General features: G+C 46.8%; 5 protein-coding genes across 5 annotated transcripts; 3 read left to right on the top strand and 2 right to left on the bottom strand.

Moving 5' to 3' along the window:
* Positions 1–868: 868 nt before the first annotated feature.
* N7520_002450 (uncharacterized protein) lies at positions 869–3,129 on the top strand (the record flags this gene model as incomplete). Its single annotated transcript, XM_057136385.1, is given in 10 exon segments — positions 869–1,037; positions 1,097–1,168; positions 1,204–1,403; positions 1,456–1,530; positions 1,613–1,840; positions 1,896–2,212; positions 2,232–2,388; positions 2,474–2,748; positions 2,813–2,894; positions 2,965–3,129. The coding sequence occupies 10 exon segments, from the start codon at positions 869–871 to the stop codon at positions 3,127–3,129; spliced, it is 1,740 nt and encodes a 579-aa protein (XP_056999071.1).
* Positions 3,130–4,445: 1,316 nt separating this feature from the next.
* N7520_002449 (alpha/beta hydrolase) lies at positions 4,446–5,363 on the top strand (the record flags this gene model as incomplete). The annotated part of the gene is made up of 1 exon (XM_057136384.1): positions 4,446–5,363. One exon carries the CDS (start codon positions 4,446–4,448, stop codon positions 5,361–5,363), a length of 918 nt encoding a protein of 305 aa, XP_056999070.1.
* A 1,659-nt stretch (positions 5,364–7,022) lies between these two features.
* Positions 7,023–7,711, top strand: N7520_002448 (uncharacterized protein; the record flags this gene model as incomplete). The annotated part of the gene is made up of 3 exons (XM_057136383.1): positions 7,023–7,095; positions 7,220–7,407; positions 7,481–7,711. 3 exons carry the CDS (start codon positions 7,023–7,025, stop codon positions 7,709–7,711), a joined length of 492 nt encoding a protein of 163 aa, XP_056999069.1.
* A 248-nt stretch (positions 7,712–7,959) lies between these two features.
* Positions 7,960–11,216, bottom strand: acoC (uncharacterized protein; the record flags this gene model as incomplete). Its single annotated transcript, XM_057136382.1, has 4 exons — positions 7,960–8,298; positions 8,363–8,441; positions 8,490–8,609; positions 8,659–11,216. The coding sequence occupies 4 exons, from the start codon at positions 11,214–11,216 to the stop codon at positions 7,960–7,962; spliced, it is 3,096 nt and encodes a 1,031-aa protein (XP_056999068.1).
* Positions 11,217–11,722: 506 nt separating this feature from the next.
* N7520_002446 (uncharacterized protein) lies at positions 11,723–13,520 on the bottom strand (the record flags this gene model as incomplete). The annotated part of the gene is made up of 3 exons (XM_057136381.1): positions 11,723–13,270; positions 13,318–13,462; positions 13,513–13,520. 3 exons carry the CDS (start codon positions 13,518–13,520, stop codon positions 11,723–11,725), a joined length of 1,701 nt encoding a protein of 566 aa, XP_056999067.1.
* Between the last annotated feature and the right edge of the window lie 76 nt (positions 13,521–13,596).

The raw sequence follows: 13,596 nt of genomic DNA, 5'->3' as shown, positions 1-13,596 counted from the left end.
TATTTAATTGAAGAAATTGCCATTTTTTGGACTGATAACTATTAACAGGAGGATGTGAGATTTTGTCAAAGGAGGGGGATGTCAGCAACTTGCATTATCCCCGCAAGACTTGATATTGGTCTCCAAAACGCCCCTATACTTGCCAAGATAACAATGATAAAGCACCCCTAACTACTCCAAACCTCCCATTGGGGTAAAATCGAACATCGGAGCCTCCGAATCGAATTTGGCTGAATACAGGGGCCTTGTGTTGGTTTTTTTTGCAGTTTCTTCTTGTTATTGAACGGCCAAATAGCAGGAAGAAGGGTTACATTGCGCAGAGATTTGGATTGGGCGATCTGGAGGAAATGAGTCGACTTGGTCAGTTAACGCTACGAAAAAAGTGCAGAGGCCAAATGACTCTAGATATTTGGAGACATATTTGCATGACACCACAAGGAAACTTCCGCTGATAAGCTTATCATACAGAGAGACGCCGCAAATCCTTTACTTCTTGACTTCCCGCTAGAGTTGAATCTAACTAAGTCAATGATAGCATACCACTTGATTCGTGGGAAGTTTGCGGAATCCAGAAAACTAAAACATACTGATCTCAATGGTGTTGATTATAAATAGTGACTAGAAATGTCCAGAGACATCTTCTACTCAAAAACAGAAGAAAATTAAGGTCTCTTTATTGGAAATATCCAAAGGCTTATTGATGGCTAAAATTCCACACACATTGGACAAGCCCTCTCGTGGCTCTCTAAGTATAGGATTGTCAATTGGTATCATCCACAATGTCGATGCACAACCGTATGCACATGTCAGAGTGACCGATCACAATGGTATTCCATACTAGGTCGGAGATGTAGCCATCTAACGGATCATGGGCGTGTCTGCATTTGCCTACGACACGCTGAATCTGGAGGACGTTGACCTATTCCCTTTGACGGTGATTTCCACCAATTCTTCCAGCTTCACCGGTAATCAGCTCAGCTCGATCCTATCTGATTACATGGATCGCGAAGATGTGTTCAGCTCTGCGTTTTTGGATGGTGAGAGCTTCATGGTTTAATTTCCTCCACGTGGTCTTGCTAAACATGAATACACGCAGTGATCTATCTCACATATAGTGGGAGTGAGAAGAACATATCTGTGGAAATGGAGTCGACTCTTCCTGAACTCGGTAAAATTGGAAATAAGCTCTTTCTGTTTCCCCAGATTTCAAGAGCAAGGGTGATCAAATTCCAGTGGAGGCTCATCTGAAAAACCCGCTGCCCATAGGTCCTTACTTTGCATCTTCAAGGACGGGGAAAGTTTTCAAGGCACACAGGATATATGCGGACGACTATAACGCGTTCATGATGCCGGCCGTCAGCGATGAGGAGGGTGGATATCTACCACTCCCTGCTACTTCGGAGGTATTATATCACGAACCGGAATGCTCAGCATCAATCAGCTGATTCATTACAGAGTGTTCTGGGACGCGGTGTGGCTGTTCCTTCTCGTCTTTACTCCACCGTGACTCCTGAGCAACCTTTGGCTGGCGTGAGTAATATGATTAATTCTTGTCTCTCTTTGTTCCTTGCCCCGAAAGCAGTGATGAATAGTTTCGCTAATGGCTTGCTAGCTTCGACTAGGTGTCAAGGATATCTACCACGTCAAGGGATTACGAACAAGCGGGGGAAACAGAGCTTACTACTCCCTTTACGAGCCACGAAATGAGACTGGTCCAGCTATCCGAAGCCTTATTGATCAAGGAGCCGTATTTGTCGGCAAAATGGGCACTGTGAATTTCGCAAATGGTGACTCGCCGACAGCTGATTGGGTTGATTCCAACTGCCCCTTCAATCCTCGAGTGAGCTTTCCCGTCTTCTTCTACCAATGGCGGACTTGAATAACGCTTCTCCCAGGGTGATGGTTACCAGTACCCCAGTGGCTCTTCTACCGGCCCAGGTGCTGGTATTGGTGCTTATGACTGGCTCGACATTGCTGTCGGAAGTGATACTGGTGGCTCCATGCGTGGCCCAGCTGGTGCCCAAGGACTCTTCGGAAACAGACCCACTGTTGGCGCAGTGGATATGGAGAATGTGATTCCTCTCTGTACTGGTCTCGATACTGCCGGTGTTTTTGCCCGCAGTGCTGAGCTGTGGTCGCGTGTCGTCCACGTCTGGTATAAGGACTTTAACGGCAGTGTTTACTCTTACCCAAAGACAATCTGGTATCCTGAGTCCTCATTCACCGCTGAGTCTATTAACAACAGACGCATTGACTATGATTGAGAACTTTGTTATCCAGCTTGAGCGTTTCCTAGGCACAGAACGCACGAGAGTTGATCTCGATGAGTCTTGGAAGACCACGCGTCCTGCTGGTGCACCATCAAATTTGGAAGAAATGACCCAATACGTAAGTGCTCTACCTACCAACCCTGGGTGAGGCTGTCTGACATTGGGGAGGTTAGGTCTACGTATTCCTCATTACGATTTATCAGTGGCTCAACCTGGGTGTGCCGTTTTACAAAGACTATGCTCAGAAGCACGATGGCCGCATTTCATATATGAACCCCGGCCCTCTTCTTCGCTCGGAAATCGGACAAGAGAAAGGACAACCTGGATTTGACGAAGCATGGCAAAACAAGACCTTCTTCTATGATTGGTGGAATGCTTCTGGTGGCTTTGGCGCCAATGACAACGACACATGCTCCAATGCGATCTATATCTATCCCAACTCTGTTGGTGCTGTCGCCTACCGTGACACTTACCTTGCGTAAGATACCCAGAGAGCCTATGATATCATTCAAGGATACTGTACTGAAATATTTAATTTCTAGTCCCCCAAGCCCTCCTTTCTGGGGCATGTCCGATAGCAACATTGCCGTCTATGCTAGCACACCTGATCTAATTGTCCCAAGTGTGCATCAGTGACCCTTTTTTCTTCGTGGTTCTTTGCTGACCCATGCCCTCTTTGTTTCTAGTTGGTGAGGTTCCATTTAATGGTACAAAAAGTGGAAAAACGGAGTATTTGCCGGTCACCATGAGCTTAGGTGCTGCTCGGGGATGCGATCTTATGTTGGCCAATATGATCGCTGAAATGGAGAAAGAGGGTATTTTGAAGCCCGTTGCCACGGGACCGATGCTTTATCCGTGAAATGGAGCCTGCTTAGTCAATGCCAGCTCTTTTCAAGATATGATGACACCATCAAGCTCATATATTGGACGTCTTAGATGGAATAAGCAGTCATTTCAAGGTTGCTTTGATTATGGTTCTCACCAAGCATAGCGCGCAGTTTTCACAGAAAATGCCATGTTTGAAGAAGGTCAGTCAGTCATATTATATGACAATTTCGAACATGCCGATCGGTTTTATGGATGTAGATGGCAGGCTTCTGACAGCATAGAAGCGTAGAAACTCCAAAATATATCACATACGATCCATCATGCCCAATATAAGCCGCACTCCTAGCCCAAAGCTTCGCCCCCATTCTTTGAAGAAAGGTATAGCTTAACGGTCCGTAGAAGATATTCAGCGCTAGGTCGAGAACGTGAAAAAGGCAACCCCAATTCATGAAATAATTTAGTAATGACCTGCTTTGGCGTTAGAGCACATGACCACTTCGGATTTGTCGGATCATGTTAGCAATTCTATTGACGGCGAAAGCAATTTATGATATTATTTGTTTTTCGAATGTTAATTTGTGTAACCGAATTAACAATCATGGTCCTATGCTACAATTAATGCCCCAAGAAAAAGAGCTAAACGCGGTCAAGGTTAACATCAGTTTTTACACACATAAAGTTGCTTATCGACAAATGGACCAAAACTCGACCATGAGTGGGGTTACAGCAACTTGCACTAATATTGAGTGGACTAGACATCAGCTCACTGAATAGCTTACTGTCTGAACAGCGATTGCGAGGTGACACTGAATCTGTATTAGGAAATTCAGGTACAGTGTAATTTAAAAACAGATCCCTATAGCTTGTTTCACACCATTGTTCTCCCTTGCTGCGCTTTTCTTCCCCTGCTAGGAACGGAGTTGCTCATAATGCATACTAAGGTTTTAGGGTGGCTTGGACCACATTATCACGTGAATATTCTGCTTATGTCCGTCGGCCCCGCCGCCCCGGGGAATGATGACACATCAGCTGTCATCTGCCTCTGCCGATAATTAGCGGGTATTATCTGTGGTTTCGGGGGAAACCTTGTTGCCGATACCCATGGATCACATCGTCACGTCCCTACTCTGCTTATATCCGTCAACCCCGAGTAATGACGAACTCAATGATGACGCATTTGTAGTGATGCTTTTATGTGGCAATATCCCTGACCATGCATATAGAAGATGTTTAGCACTTCTATCTTTGTGAACAAGATCTTTAACTAAGACGTTGCCCTCAAAGGCTAGACTGTTTTATCTCAACTCCATTGTCATTTTGTTTTCATCAAGCTACCAATACACAACTATGTCTCGTGTCGAATTCAAGAGCAAAGGTATCACCATTGTCGGAAATCTTTACCTTCCCGCCAGCAACGCCCCAAACCGCAAACGTGCCGCCATTGCAATCGGCCATCCTATGGGTGGCGTAAAGGAACAGACTGCCGGTCTACACGCCAAAATCCTTGCGGAGAATGGATTCATTGCATTGACCTTCGACGCCGCCTATCAAGGTGAAAGTGGAGGTGAGCCTCGCGGTCTTGAAGACCCCTTCCAGCGCGCCGAGGACGTTCGAAGCGCCGTGACTTTCCTTTCGATCTTCCCTGAGGTTGATCCTAATCGCATTGGTGCACTCGGTATCTGCGCTTCGGGTGGCTATGTTCCTTTCGCTGCACAAACCGACGTTCGAATCAAAGCTGTCGCTACAATTAGTGCCGCTGATGTCGGTGATCTTTTCCGCGAGGGGATGAAAGGAACCGCCATGCAGTTCAACCGCGAGTCCTTGAAAAACACCCTCCAGGAGTGCGGCCAGGCGAGAATCGTTGAGGCAAAGGGAGAATCCGTTCCCATGCGCCCGCTCCTTCCTGACAGTCCTGAAGGAGTCCCGGATTCCGTTCCTACTTTGTTCAAGGAAGGCAGCCATTACTATCGCACCCCGCGAGCTCAGCATCCGAGATCGATTAACCGGTTGCCAGTCCGAAGTATGGATTTGATTGTAAACTATTCGTCATTTGCCTTTATGGATTTGATCTCTCCGAGGCCGCTTTTGATGATTGCCGGAACAGACGCGGATACACTGTACTTCAGTGAAGAGGCAGTTGCTCGGGCGAAGGAGCCCAAGGAGCTTTACAAAGTCAAGGGGAAGACTCATATTCAACTTTACGATGATGTGGATGAACATAAGGAGAAGCTTGTTGATTTTTTTGTCAAGACCTTGGCCTGTTAATTTACTGTTAAGCCATAGTGTTTGGAGTGTGTGATAACCGTTATCAAAACAAGCCAGCAGAAAACCAGCGCTCTCGGCTGGAGGCCTAGAGGGTATGGCAGACACCGGTGGAGCTTGCCACACTATAAATGTATCTATTTTAGTTTACAGTATCAATGTACTAGGGCGGCAAGGGGAGTTTCCTCGACAAAAAATAAGAAGCAAAAACATACAACAGTCAGGATTCGCATGTGGTCACCCACCATACTACTAACTAACCGGCGTGTGGCTTAAGTACGGCTGAGCGGACGGGAAGCCCTGTTCTCCACACCCTATGGTCGTATGTACTAATCATTACATTGATACGATATATATAATGCAAGGTGTTTACAGGTTGACCTAAAGAGTAAAGTATTTCATATGCTAGTGCCGCACCCAAAACACCAGAGTCAAGGCTGTTTTGATAATCTTATATATTAACGCACACTTCCTCAATTAAATTGTACTATCTTCCGATAAACTCCGATAAGGATAGTGACATATATCAACTTTGAATGAACCAAACTTTTATATCATCACGATAACCAAACTTACATCGTTCAACCCGACGGATATATACTGGTAGTCCGCAGATAATCGAACATTTCAAATATCTCTCAAATGACTAGATGTCACATGAAAAGAACTTACATTCAAGAAAATTTCCTACAGACAATTGTCGTTGAGATAATGAGTTGCAATTATCGCACCTACTATGTGTTTTGGGGTGCGGCGCTCATGTGAAATACGTTAAAGGAGAGTACGTAAGCGGGGTTGAGAAGCGGAATGAGAGTGCTTCGATCATGTGACCATGTGGTGATCTTCCTGTTTAGGCTTAGACTCACCTATGGCATATCCATTATAGACGGATACTCTATCTTTCCTCCATGCTCAATCCCTCGAGAAATACAGATATTGATCCTTTTCTTCCGTTTCCCGGGTACCCATATTACCCTTTCTTCCCGATAGAACCGAATCTCAAACAGGGGCGCATAAATCGGCGCTTTGGTAGCGATTAGAGACAATCAATTCTATGTTTGGAAATTTGGCGTGAGTGGGCTGAACTGTGGGGCTTTGCACTGAAAGATAGGCCACTGAAAGTTAACCGCCTACACCCAAAGATGGTCTGGTTCTCTCTACAGGATATTGCTGACTGTGATGGTGGGTAGTCTTCAAGGTAATTAATTTGATTGATGCAAGGGCTAGACGTACAGCACCAGAATAGAGACGCTAGTTCATCATTGTAGAAAGATCACGGTGTTGAATTGACGAACCCCCAACCCCACTAGATGACATACCCACAAATCAATCGAGCATAGCCCAATAGGCGTGCACTACATGAATAGGGTGGAGGCTTTCAGCCAGCCAAGAAGCGATAGTGTCAAGGAGTACTCCAATGAAAATACAAACAGATTAGATCGGCTTGCCAATCAACGCATATCTGTGTAGACTAGGTGTATAATTACGACATAGCTGAGCTCCAAGGACCCAACCCGTTGCCCCTCATCCAGTTATTGACCACCAACACGTGTTCACGGAGAAGAGCAGACATTTAAGAAGCGCCGCTTCCTCCAAGCCGAGGATATATTTTCCTTCAACTGTCCTATTTCTAAAACACTAATATCAAGAAATCAAGACAACATGGGTTTTGGAGAGCGGGGTACCACTAGTGGTTACTCTAAAACCAAGGAAACACTTTGGAAGTATCGTGTTGGTGAGTCATTCCTTCCTCAAATTTACAAATAGCTCGGTGCTGATTTCTTTGTTTGGCCCTAGCTCCTACAGGTATGTTGATAATTGGAAACAAGATAAAATAACTATATAACCATTTCAAATAGGTGAATGCCTTCGCGTTGAACTTGGCCAGCGCAGTGGTGCCAAGCATTGGCAGATTGTAAGAATTTCCGTGGGGGAGGTCGGCCAGGATGACTATGACGAAAATACTCATCCAACTATCGAAAATCCTATCTCGTTCACCATTGAGGGTAACTTCCCCACTTCGGATGACTTGGACAATACATACAAGGTATACTTTTCTATTCTTTCTTATACTCGGGATCTTATACTCGGGACAGTGATATGCTAATATCCTGGGTTAGATCGTGGGCAGCGTTGCTCAATCAGGGGGCTGGGCTGAGATATCTAACTACTCATTCCAAGGAGTGGATATGGGAAGCTTCTATGGCAGAATCTACGATGGTTTTACAATCGAAGGCTGCCCTAGAAAAGATTACGGACGTTTGCAAATTACTTTGAGAAACGGCATAGAAGTTCACTATTCGCTTGAAGTCGGAAATTGGTCGATATCCGAGAAGTTTCTCGAAACTTGAATGGGAGAAACCGATGTTTGGGAGCTATTGACGACTAAATACATGTTCAAGGCCACTCCGAATTAACTGGTCGTTGTGCTGAATGAAGAACTTCACTGTTATGTTTGAGTACTTAGGTACCATTCTGTGAAGGACTGTTGCTGTTATTTCGCAATTTCGCCAAAGTCTCGGAGGCATCTAGAGTGTCAATAGAAAATTCAGGTGCATGATCAACATAACTTGCATATTCATTAAAATTCTGAAAACAATCACCAGTCAAATTTTCCCTGCGAGGGCTTTGCAGCTCTACCCGCTGAGCGAACCGTTTTCCCGTTTGTATGTGTTCTGGAAATATCTCGAAACACCGAGCGCCCAAACCGATTATACAATGGGAGTATACCTCCAGCGTCAAGAAGGGTTTTCTCCATAGCCGACTGTTGATAATCGAAAACTCGATTTGTACCAGCCACATGCACCGTCTTGGCTTTTCGATCAATGACAACGACAGAATCTTCCTTCGCGAGCGTATAGAACTCAAGATCTGGCAAGGTAATATTGAACAGTCCCATATTAAGTTGGTTCCGATCGTCTGCATCCCAGATGAGTCTCTGCAGGTGGGTGTTCATCTTGTTCATTACACTTACAGATGAACGCAAACGTAGGTGCAATCACAGCTTCGATTCCTGCTCCCTGCAACGCTCTGACTGCATCTTCACGGGATGAGCCACTACCGAATCCACGACCCGCGACGCTGGGAATGATCAGTCTTCCATCTTGGCGGCAGGCTGACACCACTTACATGATTTTCGACCCACGCGTGGCCTTTTGTCGAAAAACAGGCCGATCGTACTCAAAGCAGTGACTGCCCAACTCAGCGTTGTCAACACCAGGGACAAATTCAGCAGGAATAATTGCATCGCTGGTCGTGGTGTTAGAAATGCTAAATACAAGAATCCTCATCCACTTACGTATCCACATTTTCGCCAAATCGTTGAACTTTCGATTTGAAAATCCCGTCAGCGGAAGTCTCTAGAGTATTAGTGGGAATTTTCATCTGGGATGGAATGTCATCGGCAAGGAGTGTGACATCCGATGCAATAAAAGGATCAGGCTCGCTGATCTCAGGAGCAACTGTCAAGGAGACCCTCTCGCTTCCAAGCATTTTGTCCAACTTCATCTTGTCAATTTGACTCAACAGTGGCCTCGCATCAGTGACCACCATATCAAAGCTTGAGGCTGCAACAACCGCAGCACAGGTGATGCTCCCGATAGCCCCTTTGCCCATTCGATTCCGGAAGTTGCGGTTCTGAGAGGAAAGCCAGACTTCGCCTTCACCAGCAACGTCAACGTCGTTGATTCCAACACAGTACGAGCAACCAGGTGCCCCAATCTCGAAGCCTGCCTTTCGATAGATGTCCCAGACGCCATGTCGCTTGAGGTGCTTGATGATGCTGAGACTTCCAGGTGTCACTCGTCTCCTCCCCTCGCAAGGAACCTTGCCTGCGCGCAAACCAGCGTCTAGCACCAACGCACCAATGATGAGATCTTCCTCAGTTGTGGTGCAGGCTCCAATAAAGCACCCGTCTAATTTTGTACCGACCTTCTCTTTCACAGGGACAACATTGTCCGGGTCGGGATACAGAGCGATTGTTAATTCAACCTCAGAGAGATCGACATTGCGCACCTCAGCATACTGTGCATCTGAGTCCGCTCTGAAGTAAAGCCCTCCTTGATGCTCCAGATGTGGTCTGCGAGATATCCACTCCGCGGTACTCTCATCAGCCTCAAAACACGCACCCATACCACCGAATTCGGTCGTCATATTCGCAATAGCAAATCTGGCATCCATTGACAACTCCTTCAAACCGGGGCCACCATATTCAACTGCCCTTTGAAAGGCAATGGTATTCCTCTTGAACAGGGCGAGGATGTGAAGAATCACATCCTTCCCACCAACTCCGAACGGCAATTTGCCGACAAAATTGATTCGGCAAATCTCAGGTACTCGGAACCAAGTCTCTCCTGTAACCATGGGCATGACAACATCTGCCGCTCCAAGACCAACAGCCAGAGCTCCGACACAGCCAGCAGAGCAGGAATGTGAGTCGCATCCGACAATTATTTGCCCGGGGAGTGCTCTATCACGAGTAAAATCAGTATGCAAGATACTTGTATTAGCCGGAAGAAAGTTGACAAGTTTGGCTTCACGCTGGAAACTTTCCGCTTGCTCGATAAGTCCCCGTTGTCGGGGCCGGTGATTGGTACGAGGATCAACGGTGTGGTCAATTGCAAGCCACATGCGATCATTGCGATGCAGACGAGGCCGGCCCATTTTATCATATGTCTTTTCCATTCCTGCCCAAAGTATCTCCGATGTAAGGGTCCAGTCAACCTGCACACAGATGATCTCTCCATTCTGAACTTCAGGTTTGCTCAGGCCCACTGCGGCGTGGGTCATTGTTTTTTCAATCACCCCCATCGGGCGCCGTTTGATGGAAGATGAAAATAACTCTCTGGGTGACTTCTGAGCTTCTGCTTCTGAGATCGCTGCCTCCAGGTATGAGTCTAGGTGTTCCATAAACTTTATCATGAACTCAGCCGTTGTGGCTTCCCCACCAGCACAAGGAGTCCGGATGTTGGATCCAATGAGCTCGATTGGATCCAATGTTCGACGAATTGCTCTTGTCACTGCAGCAGCTTCTGCACTTAGACCAAGTGACAGGCCGAGCATCAAGCTTACGGCTGGCAAGATTGAAATTGGATCCAATTTTTTGCCATGCGCACCGGTATTTCCTCCTCTGAAGATCCCCTGGTTTGTGGAGCTATTGTTCGACAAGATTGAGATATTAGCCGATGCCAACAAGGCATCTAATTGGAGGTTCGAGCGTGCTTTTTCAGGTAGTAGTATCCCGTGCGACTCAGTAGTCAGAACAATACCGTTGAGCTTTTTTAGGGTCAAAGCAAGGTCATCCATCACCGTATCAATTGTTTCAAGGCTAAGCGCGACACGAGGAAACTTTTCGTTCAATACTTCAGTCACAACGGAGCTGACAGCTGACCTGGATGACGAAACAAAATGGATGGGCTTAGGTGGGTGAGAACGCATAGCATAGGTTCCTGCCCACTGAACCATCTGCTCAATAGTCTTGCAGGGAGTCCCATCTTTACCCTGTGTATTCTCAATACCGTTAACAAAGATGATATCCAGCCCCTGGACAGCGTTCCGGTTCAACAGATGTTCAGGGACGAGTCCCGTACTTGGAAGAAACACAGGTTGCACATTGACAAAAGAACCAAGTTTCTTGGTCAAGTCCCCTTCAAGTTGGGGAGAGATTTTTCCGCACAAGATTACGGCATCCGAGTCTTTTGCCTGCGAACAATCCTCGGAAATATCGAATGCGATCCCGGGTCTGGTCTTTTGAATGAAAGCTAGTACCTCTCGAACGAGAGATCTCATTTGAGTGCCAGATTCATCTTCAGTAACAAGGGTAATCCTCATTATTTGTGGTTTGGTTGGAGAAGACATGGTCTCGGTGAGGTGATTCAAGATAGGTGGCACGAAAACAGGTCAGTGTTGGGGTCAGAGCCCAATATATAGCCAAGAAGTCCGAAGTCGGACAGCTTCTTTTGATGTTACATTCTATTTCTCACCTAAAGGGTAATTTTTGTACTTTACGCGGGGCTTTTTTGTGATATCATGGATTGACTAATGATTCTAAAGATAGGAGACGTTCACCAGTGCAGGGTGGGTGGCCTTTCACCTGGACATCCACATAAACTTACGTCAGAGAATGGAAGAATGAACTACAATTTCTCTTAATTCTATCTGATCAAATAGTTCACACCAACAATATCAGCGATCAGCCAGATTTAGGCACAAATTTCAATACTGGAGTATCGGAACTATACATGGCCAAATCAAATCTCACCTTGCAACCGAATTTTTGACATCATTAATTCACGTGAACTATCGGTAACAGTCTCAAAAACTGCCTACCTGATGGAAGTGCGTCTTGCATATCCTACTTTCAATCAGTATTGAACCCAAAATGCAGGAGAGAGACATACCAGAGCAGAAGACAAACACGCCAAGGCGATTGCAACATCACCCCGCTTGGCAGCCCTTGCACGCCAAACATTCCTACACTTGACCAGGGCAATAAGAAGAGGCTCTCCATCAGCTCCTTGAATATCACGGAGGACAATCTCAAACTCCAAATTCAAATTCGCCAAGGAAGAAAATGCAAAAGAAACAGCATCGGCAGCATTCTCGCCCGTAGCCACGACCTGACGCGGCCGACCCTGAACCAAAATGATAGACTGCATGATAACGCGTCCTGTGCCATCCGACTTGGTAGTCACAGAACACTCCAGAATTCGTGGATCATTCTCCAAAATAGAGTAATGACGCAAGAACGAATGAGTAATTTCCGCCTCTGTTAGCCATCTCCCCTTTTCCTCAGACTCGGACTTGACGATCTTGGAAAATGCCTGCTGGAACTCTTTGGGTAGTTGCAAGTCCAAAGTCCGCTGTAGGACCCAGGCTACACCGCCCTTCCCACTCTGGGAATTGATCCGGATAACAGCTTCGTATGTCTCTCCGATATCCTCAGGATCGATGGGTAAATAAGGAACTTTCCAGATACTGCGTTGATCAGGCACGGTATTCCCATCGCGCCACTTCTTGAAGCCCTTGTTTATCGCATCCTGGTGCGACCCGCTATATGCCATGAAGACCGAGTCACCGGCATATGGTGCGCGGAGGTGCACAGGGATTTGGGTGATTTTCTCTACCGTCTTCCGAATGGAAGGGAGATCAGAGAAATCCAGTCCCGGATTCACGCCTTGACTGTAGAGGTTCAGTGCGAGCGTTACTAGGTCAACATTCCCCGTTCGCTCACCGTTGCCGAAGAGACAGCCTTCAACACGGGTGGCACCGGCTAGCTGACCGAGTTCGGCGGCGGCGACAGCGCAGCCTCGGTCGTTGTGAGGGTGGAGGGAAACCACTACATCTTCATTGTCGGCAAACGCGCGGGAGAAGATCTCGACCTGGTCCGCGTATGTGTTTGGTGTGCAGCGCTCAACTGTCGCCGGTAGGTTGAGGATGATAGGAATATCCTCTGATGGATCCCAAGCTTCTTTTACTGCTTTACAGACTGCGATGGCGTAGGCTGGATCTGTGTCTGAGAATGCCTCGGGGCTGAACATCAAATTCCAGGTTGTGTTTTGCTGAGTTGGATCATCTTTCGTGATGGAGCGGGTGTACTCGACGCATTCGACTGCTGTGCGGAGGACGGCTTCTTGCGTGGAGTCGAACATGGTTTTGATAAAACTGTCGCTTGTTGCGATATATAGACTGATGATTGCCTTCTTTGCGCCGGTGACGCTGTCGACTGTGCGTCGAATGAGTTCCTTTCGACATGGTGAGAGGACTTGGAGCCACACGTTTGAGGGGGCGGAGGCGACGACGTTGCGTGTGAAATTGTATTCGGTATCGGATGCGCTGGGGAAGGAGATGTCGATCTCTGTGAATCCCACCCGGAGGAGCATTTGGAAGTATTCCCACTTTTGCTCTACGTTCTGGAAGATGTTAGGTCATTCCTCGTTTCGTCAGGAACAGAACGTACCATTGGGCATGCGAGGGCCTGATTTCCATCGCGTAGATCAGTCGCCAGCCAACGCGGTTTCTTTGTAAGCCGCTTGGAAGGCCATGTCCTGTCTGGGAGGTCTGGAGGGTGGAAGGCATCGTATTTGTCCGAGGGGTTGCGGAGCCTAGGGGTTTGGGGTTAGATATGGTGACTATAAGAAGTAGAAAAACGTACATAGGCATTGTGGCAATCAAGGAAATCTCCTACTCTGTTAAAGGGCATACAATCTACCATTTAAATCATATGCTTACTTTTCCC

Source organism: Penicillium odoratum (assembly GCF_028828045.1).
Source record: "Penicillium odoratum strain IBT 22623 chromosome Unknown utg000002l_segment0_segment0, whole genome shotgun sequence".
Taxonomy (NCBI): Eukaryota; Fungi; Ascomycota; class Eurotiomycetes; order Eurotiales; family Aspergillaceae; genus Penicillium; species Penicillium odoratum.
This window is presented reverse-complemented; position numbering and strand designations above follow the sequence as displayed.